This window comes from Mus caroli, unplaced genomic scaffold (genome assembly GCF_978045245.1).
Source record: "Mus caroli unplaced genomic scaffold, Mus_caroli_1 scaffold_2, whole genome shotgun sequence".
NCBI lineage: Eukaryota > Metazoa > Chordata > Mammalia > Rodentia > Muridae > Mus > Mus caroli.
Window position 1 is genome coordinate 66950152 of NW_028227257.1, and position 23345 is coordinate 66973496.

The following is a 23345-nucleotide window of genomic DNA, read 5'->3' on the forward strand; positions in this document are numbered from 1 at the left end:
GTAGTTGAGAACCTGCTTCTATGAAATAAATGTGAACTTTTATATACTGGGTTTTAGGTCATATACAGTACTTCTTGAGACTTTCTCAAGAAACCAATTTAACGCCCTTTGTCTTTGCACCCTAACAAATATGACCCTAAGTCCAGAAAGTGGAGGTTATGCTCTTAACCTTGGTCATGTCAGCAGTGAGGATGCACCTAACAGTCAGTTTAACAACTCAGATCTTGCCTCAGTCCCCTCACATTAGATTAAAGGTTCAGGCTGGCATCAGCATGAGGTATTCTTTTTCAACAAGACAACAGCACAGAGCCAAGTATTTTCCATTCACTATAAGACTTGGATTCATAATGAAACCTCATTTAAAAACCAGTATCTGTCAATGACTCTAAAGGAATAATTTAATGACACAACCTCTGGTTATTTTGCTACACTCATCTGGTGTACATTATTAGGTAAAGAGATGACATTGAGATTAGTTTTTTAGAACATAGGAGCCAAATGCATCGAACATGACACAGGTGTTTGTAGCAGAGGAAAGTCTATAATCCTACACATAGACACAGAAGTCGTTATGGTATGATTAGGGTTCCCAATGATGAAATGAAAGATCTTATTTGCGTCACATACACATGTTCTTGACTGGAGTAGCGAGCTGAAAATATCTAGGCAAAATGAAATCTAGTTCACATCACAATGAACATTTAGTTCGATAGGACTGCAATGCCATGGAAAAGGACATGGCCCTCAGTTGGTAATTGCTGTATCACATGATTCAAATGCCCCTTATCCACATGGCAATCTGACATACTCAGTGACAGATATGCAAAAGGAACTGAGCAAAGTTTTGGGTGATGTTAAAAGCTGGAAAAGTCATATCCACATTGTTAGATAAGATCAAATCTCCCTAGGATCTACCAAGTGCATTAGAAGTACAAATGAACAGCAAAACTCTTGTATCAGAGTCAGCAAATCTTCTCATTCCAACGATTATACCCTATGTGTTTGTTTCTCATCAAAAGACTATCAAATCCTGATCACAAGGTTCATTTTAGAGGCTTCTACAACCAATGAAAATTTCTCCTTTCCACAGTAAGACTTTCAAATATCCTCTGCTTCAAACTGTGATCAACTACTATGTTTTTCAAGTTTAATATTCCACTTACATATTTGGTTCTATTATTAAGACAATTTTTGTTCTAAAGTAGCCTATTACCAGGCAGTGGTGGCATATGACTTTTGTCCAAGCACTCTGGAAGACAAAGACAGGCAGATCTCTGAGTTTGAGACCAGCCTGGTCTACAGAGAAAGTTCCAGGACAGTCAGGGCTACACAGAGAAACCCTGTGTGGGTGGGGTGTGGGAGTGAAGAGAGAACCCAAAAACAATACAATCAACCGATTTAAATACTCTGTGATCCAAGAGGGCATTGGATCCTACGGGGCTAGAATTACAGTAGTTGTTAGTCATGACGTGGGTTCTGGGGACTGAGGCCAGGTCATCTACAGAAGCAACAAGTGTTCTTTACCACTGAGCCATCTCTCTAGCGCATTTTAATTATAATTTCTAAAAGAATATGTTTTGCCTGTACATATTTTCCTTAATAAAAGTATACCAAAATAAGACTTGGGTCTTACATTAAATCAAACTCCCTTTATTCAGCCATCAGTTGAATGTAAGCCTTTACTATGCTTTGCTTACAGCATCTTCTGGGTGGTATTGTAGCATGTGAGTGGGTTTCACTTTAGGTGAACGGACTGCATGACTCAGACACTCTGAAGCGGCCCTTCCTTTACAACTTCAGACCCCGTTCCCCAAAGTCATTTTACTCCTCTGCTGCTCCTAAGACACAAATGATCTTTTCTCACACTGCTTCTCCTTTCAAATTGGCTTTGAAATTTTGCTACATCACATTTTTAAAATGTGATTCTTAAAGATAATAAAATGGGCTGGAGAGATGGCCCAGCAGTTAAGAGCACTGGTTGCTCTTTCAGAGGTCCTGAGTTCAATTCCCAGCAACCACATGGTGGCTCACAACCATCTGTCATGGGATCCAATGCCCTCTTCTGTTGTGTCTGAAGATAGACACAGTGTCTTCATATACATAAAATAAATAAATAAATATTTTTTTAAACAAAGATAATAAAACATTTTAAGTAAATGACTTAGGTTTCTGAATACTATTTTTATTCATATGCTTTTCCAAGGAGCAAGTATGAAAGACAGTTTTTTAAATACAGAAATCAAGGTGGGATTTTTCTCCCTTCCTCTCAATTTCACTTTCTCCTAGTCAATCTATGTATTAACTCTTGAAATGCTTTTATTTTAAAATGTGGCAAAGATAACAAAGTGACATGCTGTCATTTGAAGAAAGGAGGGGCCGTAAGAAACAATGGTAAAATCTGTTAAGTGTTTAATGGTAAAGTGGCTATTAAGAGTTTTTCTCTGTGGGAAAGGATCTTTACCTACCCTAAATCAGATAGGGGACTAATACCCAATATATATATAAAGAACTCAAGAAGGTGAGCTCCAGAAAATCAAATAACCCCATTAAAAATGGGGCTCAGAGCTAAACAAAGACTTCTCACCTGAGGAATACCGAATGGTTGAGCAGCACCTGAAAAAATGTTCAGCATCCTTAATCATCAGGGAAATGCAAATCAAAACAACCCTGAGATTCTACCTCATACCAGTCAGAATGGCTAAGATCAAAAATTCAGGTGACAGAAGATGCTAGCGAGGATGTGGAGAAGGTTGATTGGATTGCAAGCTTGTACAACCACTCTGGAAATCAGTCTGGTGGTTCCTCAGAAAATCAGACATAGTACTACCAGAGGATCCCACAATACCTCTCCTGAGCATATATCCAGAAGATGTTCCAACTGGTAAGAAGGACATGTGCTCCACTATGTCCATAGCAGCCTTATTTATAATAGCCAGAAGCTGGAAAGAACCCAGATGCCCCTCAGTAGAGGAATGGATACAGAAAATGTGGTACATTTACACAATGGAGTACTACTCAGCTATTAAAAAAATGAATTTATGAAATTCATAGGCAAATGGATGGACCTGGAGGGCATCATCCTGAGTGAGGTAATCCAATCACAAAAGAACTCACATGATATGTACTCACTGATAAGTGGATATTAGCCCAGAAACGTAGACTACCCAAGATACAAGATACAATTTGCAAAACACATGAAACTCAAGAACAAAGACCAGAGTGTGGACACTTTGCCCCTTCTTAGAATTGAGAATAAAACACCCATGGAAGGAGTTACAGAGACAAAGTTTGGAGCTGAGACGAAAGGATGGACCATCTAGAGACTGCCATACCCGGGGATCCATCCCATAATCAACCTCCAAACGCTGACACTATTGCATACACTAGCAAGATATAGCTGTCTCTTGTGAGGCTATGCCAGGGCCTAGCAAACACAGAAGTGGATGCTCACAGTCAGCTATTGGATGGATCACAGGGCCCCCAATGGAGGAGCTAGAGAAAGTAACCAAGGAGCTAAAGGGATCTGCAACCCTATAGGTGGAACAACAATATGAACTAACCAATACCCCCCGGAGCTCGTGTCTCTAGCTGCATATGTATCAGAAGATGGCCTAGTCGGCCATCAGTGGAAAGAGAGGCCCATTGGTCTTGCAAACTTTATATGCCTCAGTATAGGGGAACTCCAGGACCAAGAAGCGGGAGTGCGTGGGTAGGGAAGTTGGGGGGCGGGTATGGGGTACTTTTGGGATAGCATTGGAAATGTAAATGAGGAAAATACCTAATTGTTTTTTAAAAAAGAGTTTTTCTCTGGTTATATTCCATTTAATGAATAAGAAATGACTCAATTCATACATCAATGTCTTGCATATTTGTACTGAAGGAATAAACCTAGACAAGATGTCCTCAGTGCCTACTAACCTCAGGAATCGTTCAATACTAACTTTGAAGAAGTCCTGTATATGTAACATGCAGCATGTTCAAGATTTACGGAGAATTCCTTACTACCCAGTATAAATCTACATTAAATTAATGCTTCACAGGGAACACAGAAGATAGAGAGATAAAACATGGTCATGGCACAGGCAAAAAACTCAATGTGGGCAAAGTATAAGACAAGAAACATTGATGTGTCTCTTGACACATCAATGACAATGTAAGGTGTCCTTACTGAAAACCGGTTCAGCAGAAAGGGTGAGCCAATTTGTACACAGCCAACCAAATACATAATACCTGTATCTGTGATGATACTGAGAGATTTTTGTTAATCATTTTCAAGAAGATGATGATGCAGTTGTACTTTAGAAAAGCCCCTTCACCCTCCCTGGTAATACTAATGTTTTTACATGATGAATTACAAAATGTCTATGAGAGATCTTCTTAACAATCTAGTGGGTGGAGGGACTGCACTGTTACAAAAGTAACAATGGATTCTAACTGGGTATTAGTTACCAGGGACTCACTGTAGCATTCTAACTCTTGGGCATGTTCAAAAAGTTTCAAAGGAACACTGTTACAGAATAGGAAGTAGATTGGCAGGGGATGGAGGAGGGATGACATAGGCAACAGGGGAGAGGTAAGGTGGAAGAACCACATGGTACATGTATGAAAATGTCATGATGAAGCTGTAGTCTTGGACTGTTAACACGCCTGGAGAAGCTATAGGGAATTTACAAGCTGGAGTGAAGAGATGGGAAAGACTTACCCTGTTGAATATCCTTCATTTCTAGATGTAAACTAGATATCAAGATTCCCACAGTTTGAGATCGCTTTCCATCCAATAACTTGATGATCTGTAATTTTAAATAGAAACAGAAAATGGAAGCTCAAATGATCATTCAGAAAGAACACACACTAAGGACATTAAGACTTTTAGATTCACTGGTGTGCTAATGGAAAAACTGACTTAGTATCACAGGTGCATGACTTAATAGTGTATCTACAATTACAGACATTTTAAAAGTAAAGAAAATGCCATGCAGAGTTCAGAAGGCCTGACACAAATAACAAAAATCTCTAAAGTATTTTACCATAATTTTATATTTTACCCTGATTTTTTTTTCTTTTAGGTTTTAAAACACTGAGCATCATGGTGTAGACCAGTTTGGCCTAGGACTCATGAACTCTTGCCTCAGCCTCCTGAGGGCAGGATTACAGGAATGGGCCACTACTGGCTACTCTGATCTCTTTCTTCAAACCTGAGGGACCCAGAGAGCAAGATACATGTATTCTGATGGCGGTTAGATAGAAGCAAGCTAATCCACCCCAACTTCATTGCCCAGGCAGCCACAAAGTAATTGTGGCTTTGTCCCTACATATGTACCACATGCTCTTTATGCTTCTGGCGAGACCTTCACACACATTCCTCTAAGTTTCTGAGTATTCCTCTAAGTTTATGAGTATCCTGTATTGCATTTTACCATAAATCAGTTTCCTCTTCACAACCACAAAAAAAAAAAAATGGAAGAAAAACAATGAATACACAATTATATGTCTCAGACCCTCTTGGTTGATCACTGTTTTCTCTCAGTTTTGAAAGTTTTGTTCTATGTGACTGAATTATTAGCATGGAAAGTCCACAATAGAAAGCACTCTAATCTAAAGATCCTCGGGTTTAGAGTGTGGTGTAGCTCACTGTTCATTACGTGCCCATCATTGCACATCACAGCTCCAAAACCTTTACATCGTAAGGATGTAAACTTTATCCTGAATGGCAAACTTCCAATACTATCTTCCCCCCACATAAAATCAAGGCATCTATGGAGAAGATTCTAGTTTCTTCTCTTTTGTGGGTAAGTTAATTATTAATTAAATGTGGTGGGATGAATAGGAATGGTTTCCATGCACTCAAATATGTGAGTTCTTGGTTATTTGGGAATGGGGCTACTTGAGAGAGATTAGGATCTGTGGTTTGTTGGAGGAAGTGCATCACTGGGGTTGGGCTTGGCAGTTTCAAAGGCTCAAGCCAGGCCCAGTGTCTTTTTCTGTTCCTGCTGCCTCAAGATGTAGAACTCTCAGCTGCCTCTCTAGCACCATGATTGCCTGTGAGTTACCATGCTTTGTCTCATGACACTAATGGACTAAACCTCTGAAACTGTAAGCCAACCCTAGCTCAATGTTTTCCTTTATAAGAGATGCTATGGTCATTGAGGTGTCTCCTAAAATCAATAGAGAGCAAGAGAACATTACCTAAGAATAAACTGATTAATTAATTTTCTGGCCTAGAGCTCTCTAGTCCCTCTACTACTACATTAGGTGTGAACATGGGTGCCACTGACATGTTCCTGATTTCAGTGACAAAGGTGTCGCCTGCTTGCCATTGGTTAGGCTGCATTTAAACTCATAAAATGTGCTCTTTATTATGCTCAAGTAATTCTCTTCTGTTATTAGTTCAGTATGATTTTTTTTATTATGAAATGTTTTGTACTAGTTAGGTTGATTCTTTGTTTGTTTGTTTTTGTTTTTTGTCAACACAAACTCAGTTAAGAAAACGCCTCTATCTGATTGGTCTATAGGCAAGAGTATAGGAGATTATATTGATTAATGATTGATGTGGGAGGTCTCAGCTCATTGTGCGTGGTGTCACGCTTGGACAGGTGGTCCTGAGTTGTATAAGGAAGCAACCTGAGCAAGTCATGAGTAAGCAGTACTCCTCCGTGATCCCTGCTTTTAGTTCCTCCCTCCAGATTTCTGCCTTGAGTCTCTGCCCTGACTTCCTTTGATGATGGACTATTAGCATTTGGTCAGTGTTTTATCACAGGAATAGAAACTCTACTAAGACAGATGTCAGATTTTGTCAAGTGCTCTATGTCTTTTGAGATAAAGATGTGATATTTGTCTTGTTAATGTGTCTGAATTATACACACACAGATTATATATATATCTCATCACTGAGCATCACAGAACCACGTAACTATACTATGATCCTTCCTATGTTATCTTTAGTTTGGCTTGCTAGGATTTTCTTGGAGGTATTCATCTCTATTAGCTAAGGTCTGTGCTTTGCATTTCTTGAAGTGACTTTAGTATCAGAGTAATCCTTATTTCATGAAGAGAATGAACCTGCAAGTGTTGCAATTTTAGAGTTTTGAGGAGTTTGTAAAGAGATGACCTGGGATTTTCCTTAAGGTTTGGTAGACTTCTCCACTACAAGTCTTTGAGTTTTCTCTCCTGGGAGATATTGAGTTCTGGTCAGTTTTCCAGAATAAAGCTGTTCAGATCTTCCATTTCTTCATGATACTATCATGGGTGGGTTACAGGTTTGTAGGATCCATCTCATGCAGTTTACTCAAATTTTGGCATATTAGATATGGACATATATATAATTATTCATATTGGTTTCTTATACTTGTTCTCTCTCTGGCATTGGTTATAAACTCTGCTTTTGGTTTTGAGTTTACAAACTCGGGTCTCTTCTCTTTTTTGTCTCTTTCCATTTAAAGATTTGTCCCTTGTGTTCATCATGGAATAGAGTTCTAATATATTTTTTAGCATGAGTTCAATCCCTCTGTTATATACTCATATTCAATGTTTATTGTTTCCCCCTCTGCTGACTCTGGGCTTTGTCTGTTCTACTTACACAATGTGTGAAGTTACAGGTAGGATACTTTCAATGTGCTCGTTCAGACTTATAAAACCCTTTGTTATTTCTATTTTTGGTATTGAGTGAGGTTCAGCATATTGTGTTTTGCTTTTGTTCACCTCAAGCATTCTTTCTATATTCCACTGGACTTCCTCTTTAACTCACAATCTACTCAGAAGTCTGTTAACTCTGACGTGTTTCTTATTTTTTTCCACTTTTCCTTCTACTAGTTTTCATTCCATTGACGTCACAAAAGCTACTTGGTACATTTTCAACATCTTAAACTTGTTGAGACCTGTTTTGTGACCTAAAATTCTTTCAACCCTGGACAATGTTCCAATTGGGAAGAATGTGGGCTCCATTCCTGTTAGGAGAATGCATTGCAGAATTGCCCCTGGGCATTCCCAGAAGACTGGCACCAGGGCCATAGCAGATATGCAAACCTACTGATATTCTAGCCTTTTATTGTATACACTTTATTATATGCTTAATAATTATTTATACTACCAATAACCTGTAAGTTGTACATAGATCTGTTATATGGTATTGCTCAGGATATAATGGCAAGGAATACATATGCTTATGTTTCCAGTCTCTGCTGCTCCAATTTTGTCTATTTTTACACTTTTAATAGCCTCAAAGCAGTGTGGGTCAAAGGTCAGCGTTCTTCTACAGGAAAAGATCTCTTGGTTGGGTTTGTAGCAGGAGTGGTGAATGTGCTACTGACAACTCCGCTCTGGGTGGTAAACACCAGACTGAAGCTGCAGGGGGCAAAATTTCGGAATGAAGACATTATACCAACTAACTACAAAGGCATTATAGATGCATTCCACCAGATTATTCAAGATGAAGGGATCTTGGCTCTGTGGAATGGCACCTTCCCCTCCTTGCTATTGGTCTTCAACCCTGCCATCCAATTCATGTTCTATGAAGGCTTAAAACGGCAGCTTCTAAAGAAGCGAATGAAGCTCTCTTCTCTGGATGTGTTCATCATTGGCGCAATAGCCAAAGCGATTGCCACTACAGTCACCTATCCCATGTAGATGGTACAGTCAATTCTGAGGTTTGGACATCATAGACTGAACCCAGAAAACAGGACCCTGGGAGGTCTTCAGAATGTTCTCTCTGTTCTTCACCAGCGAGTCAAGCGCTTTGGAATAATGGGACTCTACAAAGGCCTGGAAGCCAAGTTGCTGCAGACAGTGCTCACAGGTGCCGCTCAGAGAGAAGAGGCACAGTTCTCCTTTCCTATTGGTCCCGTCCACACCACAGACATTCCAGTCGTTGGCTGTAAAGGCATCAAAGGCTAAACAGGGAGTATAGACAGCTAAGCCTGTCACCTTTATGTTTTTTTTTTTTTTTTTTGGTGTTTTTATGGTGTTGGGTTGGATTTGGGGGTAGAGGTTAGACTGATATGAAAATATTGAAACCCTGAAAATGTTAAGTTTGTGGGTGTTCATTCATTTTTCTCAAGGGGAGTGGACTTTCCATTGAAGGCTTTTCTCAACTTTGCCACTTGTTTTCTTTTGCTAAATTCTCTCCCAGGTTCCAGACGATTCAGTACCATAATTCTCCTCAGATGCTTTTCTGTCTTAATCTTGGTAAAGAGTTCCTCAGAGAATAACATCATGACTGTGTCATGGGCATGACTTTGTTTCCATCTGACTCTTTTTCCTCCTGCTTTAAGAGAGTTATTTATTTTGTGGGGGAAATGAAAATTATTAACCTAAATGATTTTCTTAAAATTTGTAAATGTCAATTATTCATTGGTGTTTGACATAGTTTTTTTTAATACATATTTATTTCGAAATTTTTTATTACAAAAAAAGCCTTGATGTTGTATGTCCATTCATGCAAGCTCCAATCACATAAGCCTCAATAAATTGTGAGCACACATACAGAAAAAAAAAAGCAAAAAAGAAAAAACAAAACAACAAAACAAAACAAAAGATGCATAGCGGTTAAGCTTTCTATACCATTTCTAGAGCCTTGTGGCATGGTTATTCTTTGCTCAGAGTCATTATCATATCATATATTTGTTGGGATATTTGCTTCACCAATGAGCTTTGCACTCATATGCTTGTGTGTGTGTCTGTGTGTCTGTGTGTGTGTGTGCCATCCCCCCTTGTTTCAGCTTACAGAATAAACACCTGCCTTATTTTGCATAAAGCTCATTACTAAGTCAGCTGATGAAGAACTTCTGCAGCTGCCACTCATCTTTGCTTACTTTCCTTCACGCCAAGGGACAGTTGTTTGCTTGCATACATTACCATTGGCTGCAAGTCTTTTAGTATTTCAAATATAGCATCCTTTGGGCCTAGAAGTCATGGATGAAAATTTCACTGTCAGTTATGGTGGTGTGCCCTTTAATGTGACAAGCAGCTTTTGTCTTGTGTTCAAAACTTTTTCCCAGCCTTTTTCTTCTGAAAATTGAATTATAGCATATCCTTCTGTGTCCTATTGGTTATTCTCACTCAGGTCCATTAGATATATCCAGATTCAGGAAACTCATTTCCATATCTAGTTTCAGGCATTTTCTTTCTTTAATTGTGTGTTCTGCCCCTCTGCCCCCATCGTTTCCCATTATGTGCTGATGGGTGACATCATTTATCATTTTAGAATTTTTCACTCTTTCTTGCTCCACTGACTAGACAATTTCTTTAGCTCTGAGATCTCTGACTACCCCTTCTGCCTGGGTTCTGAAGTCTTGTAGTGATTTTTCAACTCAGTGATTCGATTTCACTACTTCACAGTTTTTATTCGCTCATTTCAAAAGCTTACTGGCTTTGTTAATCTCTCATCCTGCCCCTGCATCCTTCTCCCAGCTCCCTGAACATCACTATCACATTTATTTAGAATTACTTGTTAAGTACATCACGTGTGTTAGGAACTACAAATTCATTTCTGGTATCTGTTTTGTACCTTTGCTTGGTCTCAGCCTCTGCATTTCTCTATATGCCTCGTTACTTTGTGTTGGTATATTTATGGGAAAAAATAGTCATTTGCCCCGGTCTTTAACTTCACAGATTGGTGTCAATAGGGAAGCTTCCTGCCAGTAAGCCAAATGACTATGAATTCTTAAGCCTATGGATGAAAATTCTGCAGACATATGAACTCCCAAATCCCCAATGAAAGAGGTCTTAATGGCTCCCCCAACCCTATTATGCTGCTTTCTCTGTTGTCTGGAGCACCTCCACTTCTCTAGAGACATTAAAATGTTCCTAATTTATTTCTGTTCTTACCATGTCCCCAAGCATCTAGAGTATGTCAGGTCCTATGTACAGAATGAATTGATTAAGAGAGAAATTAACTGAAAAAAAAATAGAACACTGTATGAAACCTCTACTCTTCCCTCTCCTATAACCCAGGGGAGAAGCCACTAAGCTGTGTTGGCCTCGGCCTGTTCACCACAGGTGCTCTGTAGCAATGGCAAGCCACCCAGCCAGCTCTTTCTTGTTCCCAGTAGTCCCTACTCATGGAGTGCATGCTGGTTCTTGTCAGCACTCTTAAGTCTAGAAGACAGAAACCAGTCCCTGGGCAACCCTCCAAAGAGCCAGAATGCTGGTTGCATGCTCCAACTTTTTCCTCCCAAGGGGAATCCAAGAGTTAGGGATTTCCTCCAAAATACTTTGCCTTGAGAAAGGGAAGAGTGACCGGCAAATAGGTGAACACTAGTTAGCATAGTCACCTTTGCTCACGGCCTCCCCCAACTTGGCATCTTTTTCTCTTGGATTCAAACCCAACAGAAACTGGTCTTTCGGGTGCCTCTCGAATAGAACTGAAACAACTGGCTGTCTTCTTCCTTTCCCTTCCTAGAGGAGCTGAGAGGTTTCTGTAGATCACTATGAGGGCCAACTCTTCAATCTGAAAACATCACACCTTTTCCTAGCAACTTTAATGCGATATTCTTCAGGGGACAGGGCATGTGGGAAGTACTTCACCGATTTCTGATCAAGGAAACCAGTATGCACTGGGGACAAGGGGGAAATAGTGCTTTTGCCACCACATCATCAGGACAAGTTTCTGGGAGGCAGAGAGACACACAAAGAGAAGGGGGTGGCTAAAAGTGGCTGGTATGCCTGAGCCCAGGTGGCTCACATGGCTACAGTGAAAGCATGAACCATTATTCTGAGGTTGATTCACTCCACACTTCAAGGGGCCTTGCTTCTCCTTCATAATTGGGGGACAGTATCAAACAAACTACAATTTTAAGTGTAGAGAAAGAAAAGGAAAGAGAGAGAAGGAATATGTATCTTTTATAATTCCACTTATGCTAAATGACTAGAGGAAAACAAATGGAAACAAAACAGTCAATAATAACAGCACACACACATTCACACACATACATACACACATTCATACATACATACACACACACACATTCACATACATATATACACACAGATTCACACACATGCACACGCACGTGCACACACACACACACAACAGAGAGAGAGAGAGAGAGAGAGAGAGAGAGAGAGAGAGAGAGAGAGAGAGAGAGAGCTTAGAATTCTAAATGGACCAAAAGAAACTCCCATGCATATTTCGATCATTTCAAATTTAGTCAGACTGTCCGTGCAGGCTGCGGGGAGCAAGTGTTAGAAGTAGGGAGGTAAAGGAAACTTGCAGGCTGAATGACAGAAAAGGGACTCTTCAGTTCTATCTCCTTTGCTTCAGCAGGGTCCAAACACTGAAAACTCTTATGCTAAAGACTCCAAGTGGCTAGACGTGGAGCCAAAGAACGAAGATACAGATCAAGGGTTCACTGAGATATCTATGCTGTGATTGTCTTTCTCTTTTCCCTTTCTGGATTTGAATATTTAATGATGGAAACAAATGTCTTTGAGGTGAAGATGGTGTGTGGTGAATGATGCACGTGCATGGCCAGGTGCCTCCCTCTGTCATGCTCCACCATATTCCTTTAAGACATGGTGGCCTTTAAGATTCCTTTAAGATGGCTGGCCATCATGCTCACAGCATCTGTTTATCGCCATCCCTCGATGGGTCCCAGTCACACAATTCCATGTCCGGCTTTTTATGTGAGTGCTTGCGATTTGAACTTAAGTCCTCCTCTACCCGAGTCATCTCCCCAGTCCCACAAATGTCTTTTGATATTTAGGAAGTATAGACTGCTTAAAAATACAAAGAGTGAAAATTCTCTTTTGTCTTCCGGTTTCACTCTCCATTTACCTGCACTAGCAATGGGAGTTTTACTACAGTCTACACCTGAACATGTGCCCACATGTGCCCAGCTTCTGTATATAATATAGCTAGCAGCTCCTTGGTATTGTAGCTTAGCAACAGAGAGCATGCCTAGCATAAGCACAGGAGGTCCTGGGCTCACCAGTGAGAGAAGAAAGGCAAGTGTACGCGGTCATCTGTGCAAGCTTGCTTGCTTATGTTTTGTTTCTCATTCTTTGACTTTTGTCCCAGTTCAGCAATACATGCCTGTTGAACCCATGTCAATTAAGGTAAAGCCACATTGAAGCATGTGACATTATTTGTGTCTTCCACTGAGGGACTTTTAGGGATTTCCCAAATGTTGCCAATTAAGAATGTTGCGATCAACACCAAAGGAACTTACCTGCATGCAGTCATGGGTATGCCTTTCTGTGGGAAAGGTTGACAGTTGTTCAAGCAATATTCCCATTCTAAAATTTGATACAGATCAACAAATTGTTTCTAAGAGGAGGTAGGAATTCGAACCCTCACAAGTATTTCCCAGACTGATTGTCTTCTTGCCCCCCATATACTCTTTTATTACCAAGTGAAAACTATTTAAAAAAAAAAAAAAGGTAAGATGTGTTTATTTTTTCAGTCTACAATTTTACTGATGATTCGGATTATGGGTTGCATGTTCTTGTGAACTGTCTTTATATCCTTCTTGGTATGTTCTCTAATGCCTATATTTATTAGGTTGATATGCTATAAAGGAAGTTAAGGACAGAGCTGAACAGAAAGAACTGTTCAAAGAAACTGTTGTGGGTAAAGGGCATTTCCTAAGGGAATCAGAGGTCTTAGAACTACTGTTTTCTGTGCCTCAGTACACTGCATCTTCAAGAGTCTAGACGTACAGATGGAGCATTGAGCACCCTGCGATTGTAAATTTTAGTCCATTGGTAGCCTCTAGTGAACTTGATGTCATTGGCAATGTGTCTGGACTCTGAAGTCGTAAAGGTAAACATAGTCCCTCATATGGTTCATTTCAGAGGTCCAGAAACGCAAACACTTACTTGGCTAGGTTAACACAACTATCAGTTTTTAACTGTGACCAAATACCTAGGCTCTCCTTACCAATTATCTTTCCATGAACTGAGGGGTTTGCCATTCTACTTGAATAGCTAGAAAAAAACATGGAGGCAAAGAGACAAAGAAAACAAATGGAAAAATGAATATTCCAAAGAGGCTGAGGCAGAAAACAGTTGGTTTTCTACCGACAAACATTACTTTGCTTTAAAAATAAGTTTTAGGGTCACTATAAAGCTTCAAATAATCAGAAATAATTTGTGACTTAGCACAAATTTCCCCTGGATTTTCTTTTATTATATTGGATGTATCATTAGTAAGCTAGTTTCTAGATAGACAAAGTAAATCTAAGGAATCCTTCTTGGAAGAGAAAGACCATATGACAAGCAGGGGCATGAGTATTAGATATTTGTTGAACTAAGTTTATTGAGTTATCTAGAATAGAGTGGGCTTGAAGGAAATCAAACCCAATTTATTATTCCTCTATACTTTCAGTTTTAATGAATATTCCAAACTGGTGAACATGATGATTATTAAAAGTATTAAGATTCAAATTTTGTTTGAGATTATCAGATATTAAATATCTTTTGACAGTAGTTCGATGGTTAATTTTAAGTATCAACTTCCCAGAACTTGGAATCAATGAAGAAATGAGACTCAATTGAGGAACTGTCTAGATCAGGTTGGTCTCTATGCATGTTGTTAATTGAAGTAGAAAGACCTTAGTCTACCGTGGACAGGACCATTACCTAGGCAGGAGGTTCTATAACAGTATAATCAATCAATCAATCAATCAGCATGAATACATTCATTTTTCTTTGCTCATGACTGTGAATGTGGTGTGGCAAATTTCTCAACCTCTTGCCTTTGTGACTTCTCTGCAATAATAGACTAGCCTAGAACTGTAAGCCAAGTTAATCCCACCCTTCCGTAAAATGTTGTCAGAGTGTTTTACATGTACAGAAATTAAAATGAGGACAAGTAGAAAACTTAACTAGTACATTTTAGAAATAACAACAGAATTCCAAATACAAAAGAATATATCGAACAATAAGATAAAAAAAATCATTAAGACCCACTCATTCCACTTAGTAGTCTGGTATTCATTATTCAGGACTATGCTAACCATTTTTTAAAAAGATGTCTGCCCTAAAATATCAATATAACAATCTAGAAAGATGAAGGCTTAGGGTGAGGGCATCTGTAGTTCTTCTCATCAGTTGCAGGCTGAACCTGTGATCCACTGTCCAGCTGTAGAGTGTGATCAGCATCAGGATTGCATGGAACATGTCCTTGCTCATCAACTCATCCTTAAGCCAGAGTTGGACAGACAATGTGTCCAGACTAGCATCTCTCACAATATGCAAATTGACATGTCTGCTGCAAGGATGGAAAGGTTGCAGATGTGTGTGTGTGTGTATTTGAAGGGAGTTCAAAGACTAAACATATACAACTGGAGAGATTGGCTAAGGGTCTGCTATGCAAGCATGAGAACCAGAGTTTAAATTCCTAGCACCCACATAATAGCCAGGCTTACTAATGTGTGCCTATAATCCCAGCACTGGGGAGGTAGAGAGGAGAGGAATCTGGGAGATTGCTGAAAATGAACATATTTAGAGAAGGATTTCAAATGAGATGGTTGTTTCCATCAATCTCTGTGGACCACAAAACATTTTTCAACGTGTTACCTTTTTTCTGCAACACAAGTCCAATATCAGACCCTCAGAAAATCTCCCAGTGTAGGCCAACAGAGAAATCAGCCTTGTAAACCAGGAGCCCCATGCCCAGGCACTGTAACACTCTCACTCAGGGGACTACCATGCCGGAGGTGCTTCAAGGTTTTAGGACCCAAAGGGAGTGAGGGCTCTCATGATGCAGGAGGGCATGGAGTCAGCCCATCACTTTTCATGGCTGGACATTGGTGGGATTTCTGACTAAAACTTTATCTATTGAATCTCACAGTAGTGTTTTTCCATGTTCATGTGCATCTAGTACACAGGATGCATGTCTTAAGCTCCTAGCTGGAATTCATTCCATAGAGGTTCTTAAAAAGCAGGATCTAGTCCACGTTGTATGGGAAAGATTTTTCATAAAAACAATTACTAGAGAACATAGGGACTTATATAACTTTGTATATCTGATGTGCACTCTGTTGAACTAAAGAATTTAGAATCATTTAAGCTGTAACAATAAAGAATCCTGCAATTTTTGTCTAATTTATCCTTCTGGTGCTACGTATTTAAATATGAATTAGATTTTAGAACCAATGCACTTGAATAAAATTATGAAATCCTTATGATTATATCAGTGCAAGGCACATATATTCCCAGTCATTTCTTCCAAATAAATAAGTTGGAGCTTTACTCCAGATAAACACAAAGTAAACTTTGAATCCTTTGCAGTGCCTACTTTGTACTCGTATGCACCTTTCTTGATTTGTCAGAATCCTCAGACTCACACCACACTAGCAAGTGACTTTACTTACAGACGTGTGTTACTTCATAGCGGACTCAAATTCTCATTTGCCCACTCTAGGCCACCTTTTACTATCTCCTGGCTGGGGAAGACAGACAACAGCTGGTCACCGCCCCCCACCCCCACCCCAAGTTTGGGAAACCATACGTGTCTCCTAACAAGGGATGCTTTATATTAAATCCTGAAGAATCAGTTTCTGAGGAATGTTAGCAGGCCCTCAGTTTATCTCAGTTCTATCTAGAGTCAGCAGAACTTGGCAGTGCGCAGCCTTCATCTTAGGTATAATTACAGTCTGGGAAGAGAATGCGATTTGGGCAGCATTCTGCTGACCTACAAGCTGACCTTGTTGCAGGGGCAAATTCACAGGTTGCATTAAACCCTATTAGACACGCCTAGTTTAAGGCAGAGCCTTTCCAGACTCCTGCCACATGCCTGGATAGGGCATGTCACATATGCACGTTATTACAGTGCCTAAGGAGCTCTGATGGAGAAAAAGCAAGCCTACTTTTCAGTATTGGAACTTGGGCTAGTACACACACAATTGACATTTCTTACCTATATGGATAAAATGAAATGCTGCCTCACTGGACAAGAATTGAAACTGATCCGAGAAGACAGATGGAAAAACCACACCCTCACCACTCACCTCAAAACACCACGATGGACGTCAGAGAAAGAATCCCTGTCAAGTTCAGGGAGACTTTTACATCTACAGAAATCCATACATATTGCCAGCTTGCTGCCTGCACTTGGCAGATGTTACCAAGGGTAAAACTAAAAATAGATGGTTCTGAATGGACCGTAAAAGCTGGACTCAGCTTTGGATGAATGAAGAGTGTGTCATAGCAATGAAACCAAGAGCCACGTCGACTCCTTCTCCCATGGAGCCTTGTCTTTGCTCAAGTCATCAAGATTGATTCCTACAGTTATAGGTCTATGGACACCAGACACATTCAGATCTGTAACAGACCCCCAGATCATTCGTTCTTGTGCCTAGTTCAAGGGCTTGAACATTATTAGTCTCAATAATGGGAGTTTTGTTACCCATTAAGTCTCAATAAGCACAGAACCTGGAGGACAGGCCTCCTGTCCACTAAAATAGATAGGAGAGTAGACATTTACTTTCACAGTGATATATGTCACATACCTACGAGTAGAAGACTTTTAAGGATAAAGAATAATGGGAACGTGGCTTGTCTAGGTTATATTAAATGAAAGGGTGGAGAGCATGCAGAAAAGTGAGAAATTTGATTCTCCCAAAATTAAACCTCCAAAAGGGGCAAACTCTGTTTTTGTTTTAATGTAATGCAATTCTGATTCATTTCATCCTGGCCTTTTACATGTGCAGTAACAGCCAGGATACTTATTAAATCATGTAGTATCTTAGTTTTAATGGGGGGGGCACATGTTGGGGTTGTGCATATGAGTATGAGCCTGAGCAGGTCATAGAGGTAGTCAGAACCCCAGAGCTACAGGCTTGGAACCCAATGTGGGTGCTGGGACCCACACTCAGGTTCTCTGATAGAGCAGTGAGCATTCCCAACCACCAAGACATCTCTCCAACCCCCATGCTCCGATGTTGTACTTTTGGGCAGTCATTACAGAAGTTTTGTGTTTCTTTGCTTTGAGATGTAGTCCAAGTATATCACCCATGCTGTTCTCGAACGTGGGATCATGTAGGCCTCAGTGTCCTGCGCGCTCAGATGTCAGGCCTAAAACAATATGTCCAGCTGCTTGGATACATGGATTAGGTTTGAAAAGAAGCATCATCTTCCATCCAAGAGGAAGAAGCTAGAGCGGGGGTGTAGCATAGCCACAGAACACTTGTCTACCATGCACGTGGCCTTGGGTTAAGTCTCCAGTGTAGAGGGCAAGGCACAAAAGGGGAGATCCTAGGGACATGATCCCACTTTATAGCTAGGAATATTCTTATGACTCTATGCTGATTAACTTTATGTCAGTTTGACACAAGTTAGAGTCATCTGACAGGAGGGAACATTTGAGAAAATAGCTCCAAAAGATTGGTTAGCTTGTAGGGAATTTTCTTAATTGGCGATTAATGTGGGAAGCCCAGCCCACTGTGGATGGAGCCTCTCCTGAGCTGGTGGCCCTGGGTTCTGTAAGAAAGCAGGGTGAGCAAGCCATGAAGAGCAAACCAGTAAATAGCACACCTCCATGGCTCCTGCATCAGCTCTTGCCTTCACGTTGCTGCCTTGCTTGAGTTTTGCCCCAACTTCCTTCAAGACTCTGACTTCCTTGAATTATTCAGAGTCATGTGGCTCTTTATCATCTACAGAACTTTTGTAACAACTGTGACATCCCCTCTTATTTTGTTTTGGAACCCTGTGACTGAGAAATGTAAAGATCACACTGAATAAGACAGGATAACCTGTCACCTTCAGTTCACAGAATAAACTGCTTCCTACCCAACTTGCTTTTTGGCCTTGTTGTTTAATCATGGCAATAGTAGCCTTATCTGAGACAGACCCCTTTCTGCCATTTCTCATATGGAATTAAGCAACTACTTCTCTCAGCTGGTGGCAAGAGTGGGTGCCAACTGAAGAGAAGAGCTGGACCAGAATTGGTAGCCATTTTGCTTTCTCCCCTCAGAGACAAAGAGTGCTTCCTTGGACGGGGACACACACACACAATTGCTCCTAGGCAGGTGCCCAGGAGACTCAGGTCTTGCCTCCCTGCTTTTCCATGCTCCACCCCCTGGCACTGGCATGGCACCAGAGGAGCTAATTGGCTGGCCCAATGGTGCCATATTATGAAATGCCAACTGACTTGGTGCAAACAAGCCCCGGCTGCTGATGGCCAGTGTAGCCCAGCATGCTTCTGGGTAGAGGCCTCTGTCAACTAGTCTGATAATGCCATTAAAATGAGCTTTCCACACGCAGCCTGATAATCCGCCCCATTAAATGTCTCAAGGGGAACTGAGCTTCACTGTTCTGTAAGAATGTTAAGTCTGACTCTCTTCCATGGCCTTATTTTTGGGGACACATAAAATTGCCCAGATGAAGTTTACTTTAAGGATTTGGGCTCCTTACCAAGAAATGTGAAAAGGCAAATTGTCATTCTGTCCTGAGTCTGAGAACATATTTGGCAAACCCGTCCCCACACTGATGAGACTGAAAACCGCTTTTATTGGTTTAAAGGCTGGTGAAATCTGTCCTGAAAGCAAGCTCTGAGGAGGCCATAGCAGGTGAAGGCTGTGGTGGGGGAGCGGACAGGGGGTGTGACCTTTCTGAAGGGTTTACCACTTCTATGGTATTTAGAAAAAAAGCCCCCAAACCAAATCACATGTTTTTGTTTTTTGGGTTTTTGTTTCTACTGTTCATGAATCTTGAGAGAAGATATGACCAGGAGAAAACATCGACTGCACCGCAGGTAGTTTGATTTTTTCAATTTTGACACTGATGATTCATGAGACATGGTTTGGGTGTTTTAGTTGCTGGTTTGTGGTAGATTGTTAAGTTAGCCTTGAGCGGCCACAGGGCAGAGTGTTCTGATGCTTTGGCTAAGCTCCAGGTGATGCTTACTCTAGTGGTCCACGGGTGTCACTTCTGTGGTGAGGTGACTGCACATTAATGCTATGTTTCCTGTAACTGAAGCTGGGCACAGTCTTGAATATGTGTCTGCATGTTTAAGAAGATTTAATTTATTCTTTGTGTATGTGTGTCTACATATGCATATATGCCTCTGTGTGTGTGTGCGTTTGTATGTGTGTGTGTATGTGTGTGTGTGACCACTGAGGTCAGAAGAGGACATTAATCCCCTGGAGCCAGAGTTGGAGGTGGTTGTGAGCTGCCCAGTGTGGGTGTTGGGAACTGAACTCCAACCATCTGCAAGAGTAGTATGCACTTAACTCAGTTAACTGCTGAGCCATCTCTTCAGTCCCTACATATTTATAACTCTCTAATGTTTGATGTATCTTTCTCTGTTTATTAACTAGCTGGGAATATGCTCCGGTGTCGGTCTCACCAGACTTATCCACATACTTAGTCAATGGGGTGGCAAAAAAATCTTTCTCATATAAGGCAAATCCCAAGTACACTGACTATATATTGCCTTCCCCAGAACGATGAGAACAAAGTTTGCATGCCATCTGGACTTTCTGTCTCATCTCTATACAACCTCCCGTCTAATAAGAAAACCTTGAACCCAGTCTCTGATACAGCCTGGGTTGCTCAATGCTGCATTCGTTTCCCAAGTCTGAAGTACTAGCTGGTCTCCTGAAAAGAGCATATGCTAGTGATTACTCCAAGCTGCTTAGAGATAATGGGCAACAGAGAAGTTATTATCCTCAATGTCATCATAGGCCTTTGATATGATAATCATTGGATTCAAGGTATCAGACATGATGGATGGCCTTTGATTTCAAGAATATCCAAGATGCAAATCACCTGGCTTGTTCTGACTCCTTCGTGGCTGGCGAAGATCAAGCCACAGCGAGCAGTCCATGCTTCAGGATCTCCAGCCACTGGGTGGTCATAGGTGACCCAGAACTCATAAGGAAACACTTCCTCCTTTGAAGATACCTGAGGTGGCATCACAGCTTCCTTTTGCAGATGCACTTTACCTAGAGCAATTCTCAGGAGCCTTAACTGGCCACCACTGCTGGAACGTATGGGACTCTGTTAATTCTCTGAGAAGCAGCCACTGACATGGGCATCGCACAGTTGCTTGTGGCAGAGTTTCTTCCAAACACATAAGATGATGATCCCAGGAGACATGTAAGAATGGAAAGCTGGAATAGGGGTTTGTGTGTCTGTGTGACAGCTACCGGACTGCTAGATTTTGTGAGGATTTGAGAACACCGTCCCTCTAATTAGTCTTCTGGCCCTCCCTCCCACAGTACAACAGGCAAAGGAGCAGGATGCCTGCTAAGTCTTCCTGTAAAAGATGTGATACTAGGTCCCACGATCTCTAATTAGCACCATTCCTGGAGCAAGCCTCTAACCTACCAACTCTAGAATCACAAACATAAGCACCTTAAGATTTCTTCAAATGGACCAGTTTATAATAAACACTCAGAAGGTGGTATGTGTAGTCACTCAAGCATCTTGTGTTCTATCACTTGAAATGTATCTCGCCTTAAAAAGTCCAAAACCATCCACAGTACTTTGGAACAGTGCCCATCTGTCCTACCGTACTTCATCTAGGCCAGCCATATCTTCCATTTAATTATACATAGCAATTAGTGCTGATTAGAATTTTATTTTTCGGACCCTGATATAGCTGTCTCTTGTGAGGCTATTCTTGGGCCTAGCAAACACAGAAGTGGATGCTCACAGTCAGCTATTGGATGGATCACAGGGCCCCCAATGGAGGAGCTAGAGAAAGTACCCAAGGAACTAAAGGGATCTGCAACCCTGTAGGTGGAACAACAATATGAACTACCCAGTACCCCCTGGAGCTCATGTCTCTAGCTGCATATGTTTCAGAAGCTGGCCTGGTCGGACATCATTGGAAAGAGAGGCCCATTGGTCTTGCAAACTTTATCTGCCTCAGTACAGGGGAACGCCAGGGCCAAGAAGAGGGAGTGGGTGAGTGAGCGGGTGGGGGACTTTTGGGATAGCATTGGAAATGTAAATGAAATAAATACCTAATAAAAAAATAAAATAAAATAAATTTAAAAAAAGAATTTTATTTTGCTTTTTTCTTTAAAATAGTTGCCACAAACACATAATTCTATAAAATTCTTTAGCTGTTCTTATTCTCAAACTTTAGACCAATGTAACCTTTCTTTAGAGAATATTTTACTGAATGCCATATTGGGGTATCATCATGGTAGGAGGATATGGAGGCATGTTTCAGCCAGCTCAGCACTCGTGGAAGCTTGCTAGTTCAAGAACAACTATGCTAAATACCAAGTTCCTAAGCCAGTCTGGGATACAAGCAAAACAAAGATCAAAGAGAATAATCATTGGTGTGGGTAAACTCACTTTTTTCAAAGCTATGTAGTCTTCTATACTCTACATGAGCTCATTTATCCATTCTAGCATTGATGAACATTGCTGTTGTACAGAGGCTTCACAAACATTTGTGTGTGTGTCTCCTTGCACCGATGTGTGGAAATCTGGATAGAGGGTGTATATAGGCTTGTATTTATTAGACAGAGCTACCCTGCCTTCTAACATGAGGAACACTGGAATGCTACTAGTGAGTCACTACATTTCTTAGTCATTCCAGCATTTCAGAATTAGACGTTTCCATTGTTTTCCAAGCCTACAGGTCCTAAATGAACTTCAGTTTAATTTTATATATACATATATATTATACATATATATATGCATGTATATACATATATATACATATATATGTGTGTGTGTGTATGATTGCTGTGCATATCAAGTTTATTGGCAATTCATTCTATAAGTCTGGTCAAATTTATTTATTTATCTATTTATTACTTATTTAGTGTGTATATTTGTGTGGGAGTGTACACACACACAGCGGTACATTTGTGCTGGTCAGAGTGTACACACACAGTGGTACATTTGTGCTGGTCAGAGGACAACACAGGACTCAGCTCTTACCTCCACTGTGAAGTTTCCAGGGATCAAGACAGGCCTTCAGGCTTGGTGCCAAGTGCCTTTATCTGCTAATATCTTCCTTTATCACCTCTCTATTGGAAGTGGGACATTTTTAGTGAGAGTCCCATACACATTTTAGAACATGTTAATTTGTTCGTATGCATTTCAGATGTGCTCTACAAGCTTGTGAATGAATTTTCCCACACTGCAGGGTTTACTCACAAGCGAGCATGCTTTATTTTAATGGGATCACCATTCCTCTTTTGATAATGTCTTCTTTATCTTTTCCATGTGAGGCCAGGAGGTATGGGTCTATAGTCTTTTCTAAAACAGTATTTGTTTTTTACCTTGATAGCCTTATAATTGGTTTTTGTTCATTAAGGAAAGCTGGGCTTTGTTTTATTTCTTTTCATGCAGTATATATGTAACTTATAAAATATGTTTTTCAATAGTTTATTTTTTTCCCCATGGATTTGAGACACCACATTTCTCATAGACTGTTCTGC

At 40.6% G+C, this 23345-nt stretch overlaps 1 protein-coding gene and 1 pseudogene across 5 annotated transcripts in view; one reads left to right on the forward strand and one right to left on the reverse strand.

Moving 5' to 3' along the window:
* Positions 1 to 23345, reverse strand: part of Fmn1 (formin 1) — a 368942-nt gene that overhangs the window by 145085 nt on the left and 200512 nt on the right. For all 5 annotated transcript variants that reach the window (XM_085834577.1, XM_029474561.2, XM_085834578.1 and 2 more), the window contains one exon: positions 4703 to 4790. In XM_085834577.1, coding sequence (XP_085690703.1) covers positions 4703 to 4790 — 88 coding nt within the window. The remainder of the gene's footprint in view (positions 1 to 4702; positions 4791 to 23345) is intronic.
* Positions 8140 to 8889, forward strand: LOC110289362 (peroxisomal membrane protein PMP34 pseudogene; annotated as a pseudogene).